The following is a 22,559-nucleotide window of genomic DNA, read 5'->3' on the forward strand; positions in this document are numbered from 1 at the left end:
CATATTATAGCATATTATAGCATATTATATTATGTTATTATAATTTCTTTTACAATAAAAGTATCTATTGAAAGAAACCCAACAACAGATCAGTAACTTCAGGTCTAGGGAGTTAGAATTGCTGTGAGTTTTAACAAACTCTTCTGGTAATTCTAATGCATAAAGCAATCAGGAAAGGACTACTTCAATGTGTATGTCAAACAAGTGTCTCTTGGAGATACACATGCATGCGTGCAGCCCAGGTTGGAGGTCAAAGTCCATGTTCTACCTCTTTGTTGTATACCATCAAGTCAGAACCATTGCTGACCCTCCAGCAAGTTTTTAGAGACAGTAAATCACATAGGGGGAGACTGCCCACCCATCTTTCTTCCACAGAGCAGCTGCTGGATTTGAACTGTGTGCCTTTGAGTTGGCAGTACAGTTCCTCACCACAGAGCCACCAGAAATCCCTGCTGCCTACGTTAGCACCTACTACTGAATTATTACACTTTCTTTACAAACTCTTTGCCAGATGCACTTGATCATTTCCAGATGCATTTCCAAAATGTGACCTGCATCTCACCCAGCACCTGCTGGCCACACCTCTGCTGGAGCCTCCCATATAGCTTGAGCTGAAATCCTGAGTTCCTGTTCAGGCTCTCCTGCCACAGCCCTCCTAGGACCCCCTGAGATTCCTTATGCTGCCACCTGCTCCACTGGACTTCCCAGGTGAGCTGAGCTGGCTGTGACACCTGGCTGCCCGGAAGTTGCCATCCCTGAATGTATTCCAGGAAGAGAGTTCTTTGGTCTGCAGGTGGGATGTCCAAATGGAACTCGCCAAAATGAGTTTGCATCTACACAAGGATAGAATCCAAGAAATAGTGAAGCAGTGAGTGCCTGAAGCCATTTGTTTCTTTGCTTTCAAGGGAGTGGATTCCTCTTCCTGGATCTGTATTACTGGTCTAACCAGAGAGTACTAAGATCTACAGGTTAAAAGGAAAGTACATTCTGAGCTGGGTTCTTTCCCTGACTGAAAGCCATTCCTGAAGGAATCAGAAGAGTTTCCATAGCCGTTGACATTTTGAGGAAGCAGGAGTCGTTTTCCCGGGTCGTAGCAACAATCCAGAGATGGCACGGATGCCTCTGCTCAGCACCTGGGATAATATTCCTCTTGCTTAACGGCCCAAGCACCCCATTAAAGTGAGTTACCCTTAAATACCCTGTGCTGGAAGAATGGGCCTCAGCCAAGACAGCCTGTCGCCATCAAGTAGATTACAACTCAGAGCAACTCTGCAGGAGAGGGTACAGCTGCTGCCTAGGGTTTCAAGGCTGTAAATCCTCACAGAAGCAGATTACCATATCTTATTCCTTTGGAAAGGTGCCTGGGTTCAAACAGCATACCCTGTGGGTTGTAGCTGATCACTTTAACCACCGTACTGCCAGGACACTGACAGCGAAAACTAGACACAATAGAATGTGTTCAGAATATTTGATTCACTAGTGATTTGCTCTTGCTTTTTGTGCCAGTCCGTTTTGCAATGGAGCAACAGAGACTTCTGAGCAGTGTTTGTGGATGTTGATGGGGTACTATGGTGAATAAGCTGTCAGGGGCTATCACGACCCGGCCCCTTCCAGAGAGCGCTCTGATTCCAAAGTCGAGGAGGGACTTGGGATTGCTAACAAATTCTTGGAATATATTTAAAGCCACATTTGTTTACCCTCCTCGCCTTGTCCCTTGCACAATGAGAGCAGATGTAAGTTATATGTTAGGGTACCGTTTCCACTGTGGCCAGAACAATAGAAGTTGGGTGTTGAATTTAAATAAATATTTAATTCATGAAAATGATCTTATATGTTTTAAAACACTCTTTAAAGCTATTTTTATTCTCTAGAAAGCGCTTATTATAGGTAAATTACGCATTTTACTACCGGGGCGTTCGGTTTGCCATTAGTACAAATTTAAGGCACCACAAAGACCAGTAGATAATGTTAATTTCAAATACAGAAACGAAATATATTTTGTGCCTTTTTATTACTCATTTTCTTTTTAAGTTTTATTGACTTCTTTTTATCTTAACTATATGTCTTTACATGCTCCAATCATAATGCACATAATGGTATTAATATTTTATGGAATCAGTATTTATAGTTCTTTATTTAGAAACAATGCAGTAGGTCTGCAGATATCTGAGCCCGTCTGGAATGGTGCCCTCCAAATAATGATAAATTACTTGTGCAGTATGCCATTTGCTAATTATATCCATGATTTACTGCAGAGCAAGACTTAAATCATTCATTTCAGTCTTGCGTAACAGTGCCATAAAATTTTTAGGTTTAAAAATGGTTTCCATGTGTATAATTTAAACAAATTTTAGAGCTATTGTATACACAAAATATTGCAACCACCCATTTGTTACATACTTTGTCTTTTTAAACTTCTACTTTTAATGATCACTGTGGTTGAAATTATTATGCTTAATTTTCATAATCATAGCTTTTAAATCTACAGCCGTTTTCACATGTTAGATAAAGAAAAAGATAGCTAATTGTGTGTAGATAGTATGTCATTCCTGAATAGTCCCAAATGGTACAAAATCATTAAAAAGCTTAAGAGTACGAATTATTCTTCTATTAAAAAACAGTTGTTCTCTAACTAATTATTAGTTTGAGCTGCTTTGTTTCAAAGAACAAATGTTGATCCTTCTAGCCTTGTTCAGCACACAAAAATGAGATAAACACTTTTTTTCCCCCTCTCTCTCTCTCATACAAAATCTGCAGGTGAGAAGCCCTACAAATGTCCCCACTGTGACTATGCCGGTACCCAGTCAGCGTCCTTAAAATACCACTTAGAACGACATCATCGGGAGCGACAGAATGGGGCAGGGGCTCTGTCTGGACAACCCCCAAACCAAGACCACAAGGATGAAATGCCTAACAAAGCCTCATTGTTTATCAGGCCAGACATCCTCAGGGGGGCCTTTAAGGGAATCGACTTTCGAGGGGGCCCTGCCTCTCAGCAGTGGACTTTGGGAGTGCTCGCATCCGGGGACCACTCAGGACAGCCCACCGGCATGTCTTCTGAGACCCCTTCAGATGCTCTGAAAGGCGCTGACCATCCTTCCAAAAGTACCCACTTCTCGGACATCAGCAGAGCCTATCAAAGCATTGTGAGCAACGGCGTAAACTTTCAGGGGTCGTTACAAGCATTTATGGACACCTTTGTCCTAAGCTCCTTGAAGAAGGAGAAAGAAATGAAAGACAAAGCCCTGTCTGAGGCTCATTCCATGAAAATCCACGGGGCAGATGGTGGCGAGGATAAGCCCGGTGGTAAATCCGGCCAGAGGAAGTCCGAGAAGTCTCAGTATGAGCCCCTCGACTTGTCTGTGAGGCCCGATGCCACCGCCCTCCCCGGCTCATCGGTGACTGTTCAAGACAACATCGCGTGGCACGGCTGCTTGTTCTGTTCTTTCACAACATCTTCCATGGAACTGATGGCCCTTCACCTCCAGGCCAACCACCTCGGCAAGGCCAAACGCAAAGATAATGCCTTGGGTCTGCCTGTCAATTGCAAAGACCAAGCCAGGGAGGCAAGTAAAATGACTCTCTTAGCCACGGTACAATCAAACAAAGAGATGGGGCTTTCCCATATGATGGGCTCCCTGGACTCTGCTTCGGAGAAGCTCACCCCGGGGCAGCCCAAGGAAACCCTGGGAGAACAGAAGAGCAACACTTGGTCTAGCCACGTGGACCCAGCTTTCTGCAACTTCCCATCAGACTTCTACAAGCAGTTTGGCGTTTACCCAAGCCTGGCGAGTTCGGGCGCCTCCAGCGCCTGTCCCAGCAGCGAGCCTGATGGGAAAGCTCACTCTGAAGACGATGCCCCCATCCTGCTCCCTGAAACCACAGCTAAAAACACTACTGATGACCTGTCTGACATTGCCTCTTCAGAGGACATGGACTCCTCCAAGGGAGAGAACAATGAAGAAGAGGATCTTGAGACCGAGCCGGAAATGATGACCAAGCCCCTGTCTGCCCTGAGCAAGGACAGTGGTAGTGACGGTGGGGACGGCCTGCTGCCCGCTGGCACTCCCCAGCCCACCCAGGGACTCGTGTCACCTCTAGCCCAAGCGTCTGAGAAGCAGTGGCACAGCCCCAGCCTTCTCCCAGCCCAGGAGACCTCGGCGGGTCTGCCAAAGCCGGAGCGGGGCCCCCCAGGCCTGGAGAAACCTATGAACATGCTGTCGGTCCTCAGGGCCTACAGCTCTGATGGCTTAGCAGCCTTTAATGGACTTGCAAGTAGCACAGCAAATTCTGGATGTATCAAGAGGCCAGACTTGTGTGGTAAGTTTTAGCATCCTCTTCCTTTAGTTCATTTCCCGAATCACTAATGCTGAATTGTGCATTAAAAAATAATAATAATAGTAATAATAAATAAATTGGGTAGACATTCATTTGGAAATTTTGAACTACATATTTAGGGGAAAAAAGCAAAACAAAACAAGAGCACTGTATATGCAATGTAGACAATCATGGAAGTCCACTTCATTTGGAAGTTTTAGCAATGATACTTTTGTATTCTGATTCGCATCAGTATGATCTGAAATGCCTGTAAGAAAGGCCCGGAAAAGGGGATCCTGTCTCACCGTGTGAACCTCTCCTGTTTTAATCCATAAGTAGAAAGTGGGGGTGGGGTGGGGGGAAGGAATCCTTCAGATCAAAACAACAGCAACAAAAAAATTGGACGTGGAATACTTGCAGACTTTTCAGTACTTCCAACTTATGCCTAAGATGTCTCAAGTCCTTAATGCCTTGCTAAGCCAAACCTGCTTTCTTAAACTTCTTTCTGTTGTTGACTTAGAGGATACTAAAATCCTATCACATTAACTGCAGTGTAGAAATAGAGTGACCCTCTCTCCAAACAGGGAAATGGTTTTGAGGTGTTTGTGACTCACCTTTAGACATACCAAATGACAGTTTCTGTGACTCTGGCCTTCTACTGTTGCCTTCTGTCCGTCCATCTGTCCACGTGTCTGTCTGTTGTTCTAACAAGAAATGTACATTGTGAAGTCCCTGGTTAGCAGTGTTGTGCTACTGTGTCTTGGATTTATGCCTGATCTTGTTAGCAAACTGGCATTTTTACCTCCTTCAAGAATGTGCTTACCCCCAGAGCAGTTCCAGATTTTAACATGTGATCGTAAATTTGAAACCTAGAATGTGAGCAAATGAATGGGGCAGGGTGGATCACAAAATCATTCTCTTAGCAACCATATTCTAAAGCCGATCTTCTGGGGGCGGGGGGGAAACCCACAAAAAACCAAAAGAAAAAACCCTCTGAAATTAGCTCTGGACTATCACTGCTAAGGGACAAGGTACCTTTTCATCGTCAATCTGTGAATGGATTTTCTGTGGTTTTATGTCATCTGTGGAAGGGAGGAATGAAGAAGGGAAGCAAGAGAGAAGGAAGTAGGAAAAGAAGGAAGAAGGGAAAGGTGGAAGGAGGGAGGGAAAGAGAGGAGGTTGGAAGGAAGAAGGAGGGAGATGGGGAGGAGGAAAGATGAAGAGGCAGGAATGGAGAGGGAGAGGAGTCCGACGGGGGTGCTGCTTAACCTCTCATCCCCAGCTTCCTTTTAACACAGGGCAGGATTCAGGAAGCTGCTCTCTGGGCTCATAAATTGAATTGATATATTTCTTCTTTCCTTCTCCTTCTCTGATTCACTAGGAACTGAACCAAGCAGTCGGAAATATTTTTTGAATTGTCAAAAATCCCTAAATGGATTTCTGACAGCTCAAAAAAAATATTGACAGTTCCTTATGCTGAATGATTCACAAAACCCCATTAACCAGTACCCCAGATCTATTTTTAGCTGCATGCAATTTATTACTTTTGAAGCCGTTAAAACAATATTTAAAGGATGAAGAAAAGGGTTTTATGTCAGTCCAATTTTCCCCCTTTTCTTCTAGAGGAGCGATGTTTAAGTTTTGCTTTTATTGTTGCTTTAAGTTTGTGATTGGGCGGTTTCTTTTTTATTGTTGTTTGTTTGGGGATTTTTTAGAAGTCTATTTTCAGTTCTTTCAACCACCTACATAGGCCCATGGTTCCTGCCAGGAATCCATGCATCAGAAAAGATCAAAACCTGGCATGTTCATAAGCTCATTATTATTGAAATGAGCTCATATTACCCCTATTAATTTTCCCATCTTCCAATCAATGCTGAAGGAAGGCTGCCTGCCTTTGAGGAAGCTTGCCTGATGGTGTCCTTTTGCACCAAGCGGCAGGGGGCAGAGAAACACATCCTCTGTCTTCTGAGCCATTTCCTTCTGAAAATAGCAGCTCTTGCACCCTCCTCTGACATATCTGTGGGCATGTGCAGACAATTAGTCCACCTTTGCAATTGGGTAACACTGGGATGGAGTCTATACTCTGCCCTATTGAAGATGAAGAGCCTTGGGCCAGTCAGGCTAGAAGGCACCTTGGTCGCTTCCTCTGAGCAGCCACTTGGTTCCATAGCTCCACCTTTCACTTGTGGAAGATGCCACAGCTAACTCTGGCTGTAAGCCACTGATTTGATTAGAGTATGAGCTCTACCTTACTTTTGTCCTTATTTATTTTGTATCTTCTTTCTCTAGTTTGAGAGAAATCCTAGAAGTTCTCTCCATGTCACTGCTCTCTTGCCCCCAGGATGGTCCTGACTCTATCCAGTTCTCATTCTCCTGTTCCTGTGGCCAGCCCACCAAAACCACAGCCCATTCAGTTTCCTACTAGCTGCTGAGATGTATTAGGGCCCAGGTGACCCAGGCATATTTGTTCTTTGTAGGAGTTAACAGCCTTGACCATTTGGGGAAAATGGTGAAACCCACTAACCTGCAAAATAGCCATTCTCCTTAAATACTCCCAGCTGCTCCCTTTCTAGAATCACAAGAGGCACCGGTGCTAGATCTAAGCTTCAACTCTCTGCTGGGTCCATTTTACAAAAGTAAAAACTGGCACAAAGAATGAAGTATCCCTAATAATACTCTTTTCTCTTCAACAAAAACTAGCTATGGATTTTCACACTTAGTCTACCAAGTCAATGCATCCAGCTCTGCCCAAGAAACTAGGGCTTGACAAACCAAAGAGTTACTCCTAGAATTCACACCCTAGATGGAGTTTTGAGTCTAATTTTTGTCTAATAAGTCAATTAAAACCCACACGTCACAGTCCCTAGACATGAACTAATTATAAGGAGCTCTGGTGGCCCAGTAGTAAGAGGCTGTGCTGCAATCCCCAAGGCAGGAGGTTCCAATCCACCAACTTCCCAGAGAAAGATGGATGGTCTCCTCTTGAGAGATTGACTGCCCCTAAAAACCCGCTCGAGGGTCAGCAATGAGTCAGTTCTGACTCAAAACAACACAACAGCACAGACACAGGCTTGTAAGAAGAAGTAATACCTGTTTCTTAAAGAACACACTTCTGTTCTTAAAAGGCATAGAAGTGGTTGGAGAAGCGTAGAAAACCTGCTCAAAGAGTGTAGACTCACCACGAATCTCTGCAGCTTCTCGTGCTCACGCAGATGTGTTCCTTGAGATGACATTGAGCCCTAAGTCTTTGGGGGACTTGAAGACTCTACTTCCAGATATTCTCCCCATTTTTGCATACATACCCACTTCCTGATATTGTAAAGCCTTGTTCTGTGTCCCTTGCCACTGGTAGCCTTGGCCAATGTGCACTGCCTGTTCAGAATCAATATATTTCTAACTGTAGCACAGAAGAGCAAGGTAACGGGGGAAGAGGTTGACCCAGAGAGTTGCATGGAGGGAGGCTTGCTGCTAGCATATACCAACTCCTCGAGATTGAGCATGCGTTTTCATGAGATCCTGGAGGAAAGAACATTAGTCAGAGCCATGTCACAGGAAATCCTGAGGAAAGATGGCCACTTTATATCAAACCAGAATCCATACTTTTTTTTTCTAGAATACATTCATTTTGTTGCTCAAGTGTATCATATTTCACTGTGGTGGTTCTCCAACTGCCCACATTTCTTTATTCTGCTGAGTTCTGTACAAAACAAGACACCTTTGGAAACCAGCGCCTTTGGACCCTTAGATGTGCCTGGACCCTCGCTTTGGGTTGGAGAGATTTGACTTTGATCCAAGTTAGAATTTCAATATCAGGGCAAGGGCAGAGCTGAGAAGTGTGCTCTGACAAGAAGCCAAGGTGGACCACCTCTTTGTCCAGCTGGAGGATCTTTATAGGAATTGTGGTAGTTGAGAATGTGGAGAACTGACGGAACATCGAAGACCTAAACATCAGGGTGTGCTCAGGACAGAATCAGGTCTGCACAGCACCTAGGACACTGGCTGTGTGTGAAGACTACAGGCGAGGTGGTTTAGTAGGGAAGGCAGATCACATTCACACGTTGACTTTTGAATGCAAGGCAGACAAGGTCAGGTTGTGTGTTGAATCTCACACACCAGGGCTTGTTATGAATCCTTAAGTAAACCCAGGAGTAGGTTTGGGAGAACAGAAGTAAAAGCAGGTTTAGGAAAGGACTTTCAGACATGATATTCTTTACCTTACAAGTTTTGTGCTGGAGTCAGCATCATACAGGAAAGTCCAGGTGAACAAGGAGCATCTGTCCACATGTCCACTAGGAGCATGATGTCCTGTGTACAGTAGCCTCCAGACCATTGACACACTCAGCCTCGGATGCCGCCAAATGAGAGGACGGGGTAAATCTGTCTTGTTAAATATCTTCCTATTTCATTGACATTGTTCTTTTCCACGGACTGGCCCCTTCTAACAACATGCCCAGGGCAGGCGCGAGGATGTCTCACCATCCTTGCCTCCAAGGAGCATCTGATGATGCAAACGGTTAGTGCACTGGGATGCCATCCAGAATGTTGGAGGTTCAAGCCCATCCAGCAGTGCCTCAGAGTATAGATCTGAAATAAGTCAGTAAAAACTCCAAAATGGACAGTTGCCCTCTGACTCCTGGGTCACTGTGAATCGGAAGTCATTTGGCTAGTATTCTCTGATGGAAGAGGGCTGCATTTCTGCGGTCATCCCTAGAGAAGACACGTATCTGTCCTGTATTACCAGCACAGAGCTCCCTAAGCCATGTAATGACAACGCCAGCATGATAGGGAGGACTTCTGAACCTAGATGAGCCTCAATGCAGTTGTTTCTGGACAAGAGAACATCTATTCGCTGTCCTCCAGGGTTGCCCTCTCACCACCAGGACAAGGAAAGGAGGTATGATACCAAGGAAAAGGACAAGGAAGGGCGGTATGATATCAAGAGGCAGAGTGTCGGATACACGTGCCTCATGGAAGCCTCAGTTCCTCACTGCAGAATAGACGTGTAAGGATAAAGGAGATCATGGGTGTAATAACGGTTGGTTCTAGGTTGAGTCTGTGCCTCACTCAGAGGTGAGCGTCCCTATGAGGATGGTGTGAGGAGGCGATGCCCACATCCACGTGGTTCTGGGTGCCAGTGAGCTCTTTAACACTAAGTGAGACCGAATCTCAGTTCCAGTCAAGGTTAGGGAGACATATTTTATTTCCCAGCTGGAATCCTGGGTTGTTAATAGTTTTTCTTGGTGTATGGGACTGTTCACTTCTGGCAATTTTTGTGACCACACTCACTCAATTTCTACCCAGTTCTGTACTTAAAGAAGGCAAATACTTGTTGTTAGATACAGTCGAGTTGGAAGCAACTCACCGCTGACCCTTCAACAGATTTTGAGAGACAGTAAATCACACCCATCTTTGTCCCTTGGAACAGCTGGTGTATTTGAACCCTGTGCCTTCGGGTTGGCAGTACAGCTCCTTAACCACTAGGCCACAAGAGCTCCCTAGTCAGAAATAAGTCCTGCCCCCTCAGCCTTCAATCAGGAAATTGTTAAGATCTGTGATCAGTTAGTTTTCCAAGCTGTATGAAAACACCATGAAAATGGTGTCTATCTGAGTGAAGACCACAAGTAAGGCCCTGAAGCCCACCTTCCTGGCAGTAGCTACATTTTTAATCTCGTGGAAGATTCTGAAGAGTGACTCTAAAGCCAACAGAAAGGAGATAGAATTTGAAAAGGGGTATAGAAAGAAATCCACAAACCTTGATCTGAAAATGATATGGATGCCCAGTGGGCCCAGCCCGCACAGAAGGGAGAAGGTAGCCCTGGCGTCTAGACGGATTGGTAGTCTCCCTGCTCCTTCTCGTCCGAAGCCCATGTGCTTTAAAATCCAATGTGCACTAACCTCTCCCATCTACCTTTTATGACCTGATCCTCCTGTGGCTTGGCCTACCAGAGCCTCGGGGTTAAAGCACAACCTTGCAGTTTGCTTCCACTGCCCAGTTTGATCATTCACAGACTGACCATTGACCTCTAAGGTCCCAGCCTGCTCCCAGTAATAAGAGTGTAAGTCCAGGCCCTGCTATCAGATCTTGATAAGTTTAGATCACTTGGTCTGTCCTGGAGTTCAATGCAAAACCTTACACAGTTCATGCGAATCACCACCAGTTTTCCCTGCCCTTGCTGGTCACCTTTCCACTGGTCACAAAGCCATCCTTTTGACTCTGGAGGACACAGCACTGTGATGTCCCCAGGATCTCCTACCAAAATCGTCACCACGGGGGCAGCCTGCCGCTCCCCTAGTCCACAGACTCCCTCTCTCCACTGCCTTTGACCCAGAGGCAGCCTCTCTGATGAGAGCTGCCTCCAAACTTTCCACTTTCCCCTCCCCCCTCCCTTCTCTTTTGTCCAAATGAAATGGGAATGCCACTGAGGTGATGTCATTTGCACTACAGGATGACAGCACTGTTGTGTGAATCCCATTGTATTTGCCAAATGGTCACTCATCATTTCAGAACAAACAAGTGGACTGGGGTCTGTAAGTCGGCAAACACTGGTGACATTTAGCCTTGTTTATGTTTCTTTCCGTTGGCTGCCTACTTGTGGCTCCAGAAGCTTCTATCTAAATCACCAGTACCTCTTAGGCAGCAAAGTCATCCGATTGCTTTCATTTTGTTTGTCAGATGCATATTCCCCTTAGATGGTCAAATCCCTGTGCTCTGGACAAGCCTAAGGTCTGAGGAGAGAGAAAATGCAAACCGCCCCACCCCGTATATACTCTAAGATTGAGAGGGAGGAGGGAAGGAGGGCCATCAGAACACAGGTCCACCTCAGTGGGCAAAAGCAGGGCTCCAGACAGGTCCGTCACTGCTGAACAGAACAGGAACACTCAACATTTTCTTAAACGACCCCAGGTGCTGCCTCCGGCTTAGCGCTAGACCTACTTAGGAGGCTGAGTCAAAGTAGGAGATAGATGGAATCGTTTTGTCACATGCCACTTCTTAGCAGTTGCAGGAATCAGTGTCTCTCTCCCTCTCCCTCTCCCTCTCCCTCTCCCCCCTTTAATCAGATGTTGTGAGCAAAGCCCAGGTTTCAAATGAGTAGTAATCATCACTATTACTTAACACGTCTCCTGTCTAATTGCCAACCTCCTCTGATCATGTAGATAGACCATTTTTGCTTTAGCCAGATTTGGAAGGACCAAATTTGATAAACATTGCTTTATTGTTATTATCCCATTAAACATTTGGGATTTATGGCCCTGCCCTCATTTTCAAATGCCTCTGGCCCCAATGGTGTTTGGCTTGTTTAATGAATCTGCACGTTTTCTTGCAGGTAAGTGACACCCCCTGTTCTAGTCGGTCTATCTGGACCTGCCCTTGTCTGTTCGTCCTCCTCGGTGGTTCTCTGAAGCTTGTTATTCGTGTAAAGTCAAGAGAAGATTGTATACACATATGTGTGTTGAATAAATAATTACTATTGGCACAGGTATGTGTATACACACAGCATACCAACCTACAGTATACATAGCAAGTAATCATAGAGGCTAAAAATATTGCCCCATATGTTTCACTATTAGCTGTGGATGACGGAGACTTAGTGACTTAAACAGGAGAGAAAATGCCCTCAATATCATAAAGCCTGAGTGACAAGTGCTGGTGGATTGGAGGTCCTTTCACCTGTCAACAGCCTGGCTGGGTGGGGTTTCTTCTGCAAGCTCACCACAGCTTCTAGACGTGGGCCCGGGATGGTCTCGTTGGCATTACTGCTTGTGTCTGATTGTCCTGTATCTTGTAACACTTTAGAAGACTCTCAAAGTTCAGTCGTTCCCTTTCTCCATAGTATTTAAGCAGTAATTTTGCTAGTTTAATATTGTGTCAGGTCGTCATATTAACCAGGAAACTAATGACAGTTAAAACTCCAGTGAACACCACCACCTTGCCATCCACAAGTTTAAAATGGTGACTGAAGCAAAAAACAAACAAACAAAAAAAAATGTGTAAACTTGTAAACTGGCCTCTCGTGTGCTTTACAATAGAGTATTGTTGAAGTAATTAGAAGATATATTAAGGTGTTCCTGGTAATGAAGGCATGTAAGTTATGATAATTGTAGCTTTCTGAATAAGTGTCAAACTATATCTTTAAGTGTGCTGTATGCTGAGTTACAAGTTAGGTCATTTATGAATGGAATGTAAAACAATACTAAAACTGCTTCAAATAACTTATCTTGGTATTGCTAATAAAAAAAAAAGCTGTGAAACAGTAGTGCAGTTTTGAGTCATTATGTTAATCCATCCCACAACACCCCCGACCCCTTGACATTCTTCTGTCTGTTGGAAGCCTCACAGGATGTTCAGGGGATATTTATGCTGGGCAACTTGTTGCAGTTTCCCATCAATCTTCCGGCGGACCCCATACATAACAATCCCTGAACGGGGTGGGATGGCTGTTCAGGGTGGGGGAGAGGGAGGGGACAAGCTAGCATCGCTCAGGACAAATACAGGCACCAGAGCCCAAGAGGACATAGAGAGAGGGGGCCAGGGGACCAGCAAGCTGCCTCCCCACATTTGCAGGGTTGTGTCCCAAATGTGGAAAAGATCGTCCACTCCATGTGATCCTGCAGCAAATCTTAGCCTTTCCTTTCCACCCTCTGAAGGGCGGTTTTAGTGCGCCAGTACTCGGAATCAGTTGTCCTTGAGGATATTCCTGTCCCACTGGCACCTTTTGACTGTCCCTGTGTTTATCACAGGAGGCATATCCCGAGCCCACAGAACCCCTAGTGCACCTCACACAGGGATGGTACACAGGAAGGAAAGCTTGGGGGTTTGCTTAGGTTAGACTTTAAGGTCCTGCTACTTCAACCGAATCACCTAAGCCTCTTTGCTTGGGTATGTTGTATGAACTTCTACATTCTTTACACACTGTTGCTGCACATCTATCCTGACCTTATGGGGTAAACAGTATTCCATACAGTGGAACAAACCTAAGCCCATCTTTTACCCCCTAATGAAATAAAGTAAGTGGCCATCCTGGGGAGGAAAATCCAGAAAGAGCCACCTCAACTGCTCTGGCTTTAGCAACAGGACAGTTGCATCATCACCTGGTGTGGCTGAGACAGTCACTCTAGTGTTTTCATAAGAACTGCCTCAAAGATCCTAGTATAATATTAGATTGTCTTTTATTTGTGGGGAGGTGATGGAAAGTACAAGATTCTAAGCCAAAGTCTCCGATGAAGCACACTGAGCTGGTTTCGTTCACATGGACTGAGAACACAAACTGTGGGTTCCACTGGAAAATAAGACAGGTCTCATAACAACTCAGCTTGGTTAGGGTGACCCAACCACCAGGTCTGGTGCCCGCATTGCTATGTCCAAGGAGAGCAAGTTCCCACCAACTTTTCGCAAGATGAGCTTCCAGAGAATTGCATCTTTATGTCTAGATCCACTTCCATCTGGGGGACCGGCCCAAGGGAAGTGGGGTGCAGGGAGGGGAACATCATTCACCCTGCTTTCTAGGTTCTCCGCTGCCCTGTATCCCCCCTCCACAGGCGAGTCACGTGAGTGTGATACCCAACCTCAGCTTGGAGACAGAGCCCTCCTTGTGATTTAAGTCACCTCATTTGCTGTTCCCTTGAGCATCTCTTCACTACCCGCATAATGCAGACAAGGGACTCTCCATCAGGCTGAAGACTAGGGAGGCGGGCAAAGAGGAGAGGGCCCTGCTGCCTACTTCTGGAGATCCCAGGAGCCTCCGGCACTGTCCTACAGCCCTGCCTGAGACGACTACACCCAATCCAGCTGGGATGGGGCTCAGAGTGGTGGCCTGGGGAGCAGAGGCAGCACGAAGCCAGAATAGGAAGGAGAGGCCATGAAGGGAACACATCACGCCCATCCGCCCTGTGCTGACAGCCAGAAGCTTCCCTGGAGCCACGTATCCAGGCAGCTGCTGTTCCCTCTTTCCTCCATGAGGGCTCAATCCTCCTAATAGTGTCCCTGAGCTGGAGGACTCCCTAGCATTTCCGCTCCTAGAGTAGAGGATATTTCCTGTGTCTCTCCCCTGGGAAAGCTTCTCAATCTTAGAGGAGATGTTTATGGATTGTTATTCTCCCATTTTTATGAATCTAGTCCCAGCCTACTCCCTCCTCTCATTTCACCGCATCCACCAGCCTGCCTCACATCCCTCTTCTGGTTCCCACCTCGTTCTTCTCCAACATTTCCACGCCTGAGTAACAACGTCCTTCTTACCACTCACGTGTCCTTCTACACATCCTTTGCAGCCCAAGAAAAACCTGGGTAGATGCAGTTCCAAGAATGAGCTGATTTCATCTCCCATCTCTGTTCTGGGCTGGCTATTCAGTTTCCCTCATTCCCATATGAGCCCGACCTGTTGGGATACCGACTTGGGGCCACCACAGACTTCCCCTGTTAGACATGTCCACCACAGCCTTTCCAAGCTTAGTGTGCCCACTGACCTGAGGTGGGGAAAAACTCCACTGTGTGTCACAGCAGGGTGCAAGGAATTCTCTGGAACTTCAGATGAGAGAGGTCAAAGAAGGGACAGTGTTCTGCCAATCTGCTCATATGCACAGGTTGGAAAACATTTGATGAGACTTAGGTACTCTGGTGAAGGAAAAAAGAATTTGAACTTTGGAAGATGATTAATGCTTATAGATACTCTTTCCGTACTTACTGACATAATTAGACTCTAAAGGCCAGGTCGTTATGTGAACTCAGTAGTATATGGAAATGGAGAGTGATTACATCAGTTCACAATGTGGAAGATGACTTCATCATTACATAACAGTCAAAGCATGTCATTCCATTACTGCCAAACCACTGAGCACTATAGCCCAGCCACGTTCACAGCCTCAACAATCAGAGCCAGCATTGCTCCACCTTGTACCTCAGCTTTGTTGTTGTTGTTGTTGTTGTTGTTGTTGTTGTGTGCTGTCAAGTTGGAAGCAACCCATCACTGACCTTCTAGCGTGATTGCAGAGGAAGTAAAGCAGCAGATATAATATATTGCTAATGGACAAAACAGATAACAGGGTTTGGGACTAAGGGGTTTTTGTTACTGTTTTGGCAAGCGCAAAATATCAGATAATGAGGTATTTGTTAAGGGAGGACTAGTTGATAGTAAGGATTGGAACTTTCCCTCAAAAAATGTCACGGTGATTAAATTACATTCTTAAAATACGGAGCAGAAAGTTGGCTCCTTTGTCTTGGCGTAAGCAGATTCTGCCTCTTGAGCAACCAATGTGCATTTTCAAGGTTAAAGTCGGGTGACTCTGCACAGCCTCTCCCTTAGCAAGACGCACCCCCCAGACATGTGCTGGCTTCGCGAGGACCTTGTGTGGCTGGCTTCATGTGCATGCTCTTCGTGGAGGGGTCCAGACACACCCCTCTAATGGTAACCTACTGCTCAGAAGGTTCCGGTTCCTTTTTGAACTTCTGTTGTTGTCAGATTAACATAATGTGCTCTCAATTATCCACATAAAAGAACAAAAGCAACCAAGCAGGGAAAGCAAATTTGCAATTAATTTACCAAATTATTGCTCTTTTTTTATATGATGGACAAGCTGCTCTTTTCCTTTTGAGTCCATTGCTCTGTGTGTCTCCTCGAGAGGAGTGGGGCAGGCCACCAGGACAGGCCTCTCCATGGTGAGCTCAGGGAAGCACCTGGGAAGGGCTGGAGGCAGGCATTTAACAGGATGTGGAGTGGCCTCTGGAGTGACCAGAGGTCCACTGCTTGGAATAGGTCTTTCACGTCCAGGATGGAGGCCACTGATCCTCTTAGCCTTCTGAAGTTTCTTTGTCCCCAGACAAGAACTTGAGTGCAAGTAATTTTTAGAGGAAACAGGACTGAAGGGCCTGGAAGAACTAGACATTGAAGAGAGGAAGGCCCACCTAGGATATATTAACACAAGGTTTACCTCTGTGAGCAGAGGGCTCAGTGCATCTCAGACAATGTGTGGAACACATCTCAGGATTTTCCCTCTGAGTGCTGAAAAGTTGAGATCTCATTCACCAATGACACCTCCGATTACTTGGGGTCAAGGAAACAAGGGGCACGTGGCATGATGCCAGGAAATCAGAACATAAAAGGTAGGGAGCTTCTGCCACCACTGTGAACCATTTTGGCCTCAACATTTCCCAGCCTCCTCAGTCAACTGCGGAAGGTCAGAAATCTGCGAGGCCCGAGGATGAAAACAGTTGTGCAGTCAGAGTTTCCTTGTAGGAAGTGAACTACAGTACTGAGAAGAGCACAGTCCCTCAACTTAGACAGAGACTTAGTGGAAGCGGAATTGGAGGATGGACATGGCTCCTCTAATGGTGGGCTTGCTTAGAGTTGGGGCAGTCATGTGAAATCCCAGCTCCTTTTGCATGACGGTGGGATTTTCAACAGGAGATGCGTGAGTGAGAGGGAGTGATGTAGGAATTCAGGCAGCCAGGTAAAGTCCATACTTCTCGGAGAGAGGAACTTGGGCTTGAGGCAGGGCCACAGGTGCCCTCCCAGGGTGGGAAGAGATGGATTCCTGCTTCCCCCTGGCACCTGACAATCCTTAGAGAGCAAACCAGAATGAACAGCTTGAGACCTACAGACCTTGGAATCTCCAGACCAGACGCCATTGCTGTCCCGTCCACGTGTCTCTGGGGATGGTCAGATGCAGTTGATTGACACCCCTCTGGACCTTGGGTGTGTGGAAGAGGACTCAGAGACGCTGAGGGTCTCAGGACAAGAGAAGGAGACTGGGGCTAAAAAAGGAAAATATAATGCAGAGAAATGTGTCAAGACAGAAGGACAGCAGCGTGGACGTGGTGGGGGTGGGGGAGGTGAGAAGAGGGGGGAGGCAGCAGGAGAACCACAGACCTGGAGAGATGAAATGGAAGGATGGAAGGTAAGCGGAGACAGCAGGCAAGGACAGAGGAAAAGAAAAAGATCAGAAACTTGTCCATCAAAAGAAACAATAGAAGAAGAGGGTGAGGATGAGAGGGAAAAAAATTACAAAGAAAATGGGTACCAAGCTGAGCAACTGTCAAGGGATTTGGGGTCTGGATCAGCAGGTTCCTGTGATGGGGGCCTCTCAGTGCTGGGGGTCACGGGAGCTCAAGTGCCCTTGGTAGGAATGTCAGGGAGGTTGCAGGGACCAGGTGACATGTGGTTTGCACCTGGTCGCCAAGACTTAGGGGTTCCAGCAGTACCATCTCTCCCCCCCTCTGCTTCCCACCACTGGTTCAGGAGGAAGTGCTGCTGCTTAATCAGAATTATTTACAAGATAATGGTCCATTGTTTGCACTAAGACAGATGTTGTCTGTGGGAACTTTGTGTTTTATGCTCTTTTCCCCTTGCTCTGCCTTCACTGCGTGCAGATGGGATTGGAGTAATGTGAGTTATTGTTCCCAGGATTGGAAATTTGGAGACGCCTTCTCTCCAGCCTCAGCATCCCGAGCTGGGCCCAACATCAGGTGGGCCGGGTGGGGAGGCCGGTCACTGGTGGATACAGTGCCAGGTGGAGCCCTGTTGTCGTGGGAGGAGAGCGTGTTCTCGAAGCCTGCGATTAAGAATGTCTAGTTTCCTCGAGGGGTGGGTCAGTGAACCCGCTCGCCGGGTGAACAGGAAGAACCACTCTGATTAAGATGCACCAGCGATTTGTCGGGCTGAGAGGTCACTTCTGACATCTCAAATGAGTGTGACCATCTGGCCCTCTTCTTGCTGAAAGGGAAGCTCAATGCTTCTGGGGTGGGGGGGTTCACCCTCCTTTTTTTTAACTTGCCAGAGAACTTGCTGTAGGTCTTCTGAGGTCACTGAGTGAAGGAAGCAGAGCTGGGCAGATTCCTCTTTCCTTCCTCGACGGTGGGGCTGGCCAAGTGAGCGCTGCCCATGCCCTGACTTGGGGAGAGCATCCTCGGGAGGAGGGGAGATGGGGTGGGTGGGAAGAATCACCTGTTTAAGGGCACCCCTGTTCAATGAAGCAGTAGGTCACCCGGTGCTGGCCTGTCATCCCATGAAGATCTGAGACCAGCCATTCTTCAGTGTGATCTGCTCCTAGCCCCTTTCCTATAATTGAACTCACTTAGTCATCAGACCCATTTTATAACTGAGAAAATTGAGCCCAACTGGCATTAGGTGATTTGCCCAAGGTACTTTTTCTACTACTGATTAGAATCACTAAAACTCAACTGCCAGCCTTCCAAAGCACCCTGCCCTAATCTTTTCAGCAGATGTCTCTCTGAAGCTCAAGTTGATCAATGTACATGGGGCACGTGTAATGGCCCTGCAGGATCAAGGAGAGGAGTTCACTGGGATACCAAGTTCAAGGCCAACCACTGAATCTGACAATAGTGTATGCTCAACTATCACCAATTACATTATACTGTTTTTCTAATCTAGTGCATATCCAATATCAGCTTTTTGTTATTTGCCATCAAGCCAGAATTCGCTCATAGATGACCCTCTAGCAGGTTTTCAGAAGCAGTAATTGTACAAGAGGACAATTTTGTCCATCTTGTCCCATGGAGCTGTTGGTGGATTCAAACTGTATACTTTAGGTTTGGCAGTGCAAGCAACTCCTTACCCTCTTAGCTCTGGGGCTATGAGAGCTCCCTAATATCAGGCGATTGTTGTATACTGCTGAGTCCGAAGTGACCCATAGCTACCGCTCCAGCGAGTTGTCAGAGGCAACATATCACATAGGAGGAGATTGCACCTCTTTCTCCTCCGGAGAAACTGGGCCAGAAATCTCAAAATACTAAAGCATCATAGAGTTACACTGGGATGTGCCTCTCAAAGCACTCAGCAGTGAGAAGGAAAGGTACTCTCATGGCAGCTCCATGTCAGTCAGTCAGTCCTGCCCCTTGCACATGGGAAGTCCAGATGGGCCTCTCTAAGCCCACCAACTCACCCTGTCCCACCCTCTTGGGGGCTGTGAGAAGTCACGCAGCAAGCAATTATAATGGAAGGATGTTCTGCTATTCCAAATATCAACCAAGTTGGGTCCTATTGTCTTCCATGGCTGAAGAAGATCACTCTTGTCCCCTATAATTTCCCTGTGTCCAAGACATGGCTCTTTTAGATTAAACAGACATCTTTTCTTGTTTCGGGGTTATTTTTAAATAATAAATACCACGTGCCAAAATCAAGACCTACGCTAAGCACTTTCTGGATGACAAGGAGAATGGCATTCTTTTATTTCAATCTCAAAATCAAAACCACACTAGGAAGATGTAATTACTGTTAATCCACTTGACCTATGGGGAGATTGAGGCAGAGGGAAGCTACTTACCTTCCTCAAGATCCCTCAGCCTGGAAGGCAAGCCCAAGGTCAAAGCCAGGCAGCAGCACCGGGCCACCAGTGTTCTGGCACAGTGATCCACCTGCAGCCTCACCCACTGCTGCTCTCCTGTTGGAACTTGGATGCCACTGCAGTTGTTAGGTGTCATCAATTCACGCCTGACTCGTATTGACCCTCTGAACGGCAGATCAGAACTCCTCCCCATCCTGTATCGTCTTCGTCACATCTGATCTCCTCGAGTCCGTTTCCACAGTCACTTTGTCAGTCCGTCTCCTCGAGGGTCAAGTGAACAAGCCAGAAGTGCACAGTGAGCACGTACATAAGTAACTAACTGAGCACAGACTCCGAAGCCAGTGTTAAGTCCAGGGAACCAGGCTCAGCCCGCCTCCACTGCCATCAAGTGCACGTGGACCCAGGAGGACTCTCTGTGCTTCTGGGGCTTTAAATGTTTACAGGGACAGAGTCCTCATATGCCCCTCCCCACCCTGAGCAGCGAGGAGATTCAAACGCATGACTTTTCGGTACACATCATACCACCAGCATTCCTGGGCCCAGGAAAAGCTTGAAGCATGGTGATATCTACAGAAGACAGAACTTGAGGATTCTTCCAGGAAGAGGCAGGCGGGATGCCTGCGTGGGAATGAGGCATATGGAGTCTGACTCAGCCTTTTCTAATTTGTTGGGTGACTTTAAGCAGTCATCTTCCCACAGCTGGCTTGTTGGGGGCCATCGGGTCGACAATGACGCCTAGCAACCCTATGAACTTGATTTGAACGCTGTCGTGTCCTGTGCCACCCTCATCGTCTCTGACACGCTTGAACCCGTTGCCACAGTCACTGCATCAACCATCTCACTGAGGGTCTTCCTCTCTTCCACTGCCCCTTTGGCTTATGTTTCCTCAGATGGGAAAGAGTCAGTAGATAATCTCAAGTCAAGATTGCTTCCACCTCTCAGTCTCTGGATCCATTTTCTTAGAACTAATTTACTCGGCTGTTTCTTAGGTTCAGAAAAAGCTGTCTCCTCCTTCCTCCCGGCAAGATGAGGAGAGCTGGCCTTTCACTTTCTCGAGCGTCCCCTGGGGTCCAGGTGGGAGCTGGGGTGGAAGGTGGGTGGCCCAGGCAGTGGCAGGCTCTCTGGCGGGGAGTCTGGGCTCAGTCCCCGCCCTGCAGATCACAGGTCAGCCTAGGATAATATTTATCAACCTCTTCTCATTGTGTCAGGCCCTGGCCACCACGCGGCATCACTGGAGAGGGCAGATTATGTCCTTTAGGGTCCCTGGGAGCTGCTTCACATGCGACCAATTACCTCTGTCGGGTCCTGGCATGAGGGCCTGCCTCGGTGGGTGGGATCTGAACTTGAGCTTGCAGAGGTCGGTCCCTGACCGGGACTCTCGGCCTTTGAGCCTGTCACTCGGCTCGAGCCAGACCTTTTCTGTTAAAACTGTTTAAATTACAAACCAGTAATAAAAGAATCATATGTGTTTCCCACCGAACAGGTTCTTTAGGGCTATTATGATAATTAAAAACATATGGTGTCTGTGCCAGTCGGAGGGAAACCGCAGATGTACAAATTAGGTACTGGAGCAGGGGTTTCTGCTCTTGCCCTTTTAAAAACGTCAAGCCGGAGGAGTTTAGAGAGATAAAATGGCAATTGTGCAGATAGTAGGGAGCATTTGGGTTGTAGAATCGTTAAATACATAAACCGTTTTCTTCAGACTTCAGTGTATTCCGGTGACATAGTCTGCAGTGAGTTGCGCTGATCATCAAAGAGCTGAGCGTATCAGGTGGTTAGTTCAACTCCAGAGGGGGGCTCCTGGGCAGGAAGATGGACGCTTTCCTCCTATTAAGATTTACAGCCTCAGAAACCCAACGAGAGCCCTATAGGTTAGAATTTACTAGATGACAGTGCATGTGGGGGGTTTGGGATATGAGGAGGGGACAGGAAGTTTAGGAGGCCAGGAGGAGATGGAGAAGAGTAACTACTTCTTACCACACAAGATCTTAGAAACCTTCTGCATTTTTGCTGATGCTGCCCTGCATGGAGAAAGAGGATTATATTCACTGAATATTGAATTGTACTGAAATTTGGTTGATGCAAGCAGAGATAAGGATGCCCTTGCATTAAAGTTATCACTTGTTAAAAGGCAAAGATGCAACTATTGATTAGCCTAGATTAGTCATTTGTTTTCATTTAAAATACGCGATTGATTTTGAAAAATTCTGCTAATAATAAGAAATAATGGGGAAGGGGCGATTTCCATGGCTTCCTGTCTGATATTGCCTGGTGCTTGTCTGCCCGCTGATTTGTTCCAACTCCAGAGACCGCAGGGCCCACCACTGTGATCCCTGGCCGCAGTCAGTCGGGCGGTGGGACAGCTGGACGACAGATTAAGTGGCAAAGGATTTAGGACTTTGTCATGCTGTGTCTCTGCTCCAGAAGCCGGATTGGGCTGTTGTACAGAAGGTGTGGGGTGGACAGTCCTCGGAGCAGGGCCCTGGACAGCATAGCCCCACAGGCCCTAGGTGCCTGCTCCCTGGAAAACACGGTCAGGCTCACCCTTAGCCAGTTCCCACCTAAACCACCGTGGCCTTAGAACGAGGGGCTCGTGTGATGAGGTGGTATTGAAAGAGGAGAGTGAAACCCCAGCAGAATCAACTGGAGTGAGTGAGTCAAGTTAGCAGAGCATGCAGTTATCAGAATACTTTGCAAGCTTCTGTGTATTTCCTGCAGTGCATAGAGATGTAGGTTATATATCTGTGTCTACGTGTTTATTGTGCAGTATAGTTTTTTTAAAACCCCAAGGAAGGTGGGAAATCTAATGAACAAAAAATGTCCTTTTTTGATCATCCTGGCTGAAGGAGAATCTGAGGTCTTCAGGAACACTGTTGGTTTTGGAAGAGCTCTGTGGCCGATGATCTTGCTTAGGTCTTTAGTTCTCTGTGTCCACCACACTTCTTTGT

General features: G+C 46.7%; 1 protein-coding gene across 1 annotated transcript in view; it reads left to right on the forward strand.

Moving 5' to 3' along the window:
* The window catches only part of ZNF536 (zinc finger protein 536), a 127,091-nt gene extending 114,522 nt beyond the window's left edge, over nucleotides 1–12,569 (forward strand). Inside the window, exons 3-4 of the mRNA XM_006887829.1 lie at nucleotides 2,758–4,320; nucleotides 11,643–12,569. Coding sequence (XP_006887891.1) covers nucleotides 2,758–4,320; nucleotides 11,643–11,650 — 1,571 coding nt within the window. The 3' untranslated portion in view covers nucleotides 11,651–12,569. The remainder of the gene's footprint in view (nucleotides 1–2,757; nucleotides 4,321–11,642) is intronic.
* Nucleotides 12,570–22,559: the final 9,990 nt, after the last annotated feature.

This window comes from Elephantulus edwardii, unplaced genomic scaffold, assembly GCF_000299155.1.
Source record: "Elephantulus edwardii isolate Elephantulus edwardi_28Jun2011 unplaced genomic scaffold, EleEdw1.0 scaffold00062, whole genome shotgun sequence".
Lineage (NCBI taxonomy): Eukaryota > Metazoa > Chordata > Mammalia > Macroscelidea > Macroscelididae > Elephantulus > Elephantulus edwardii.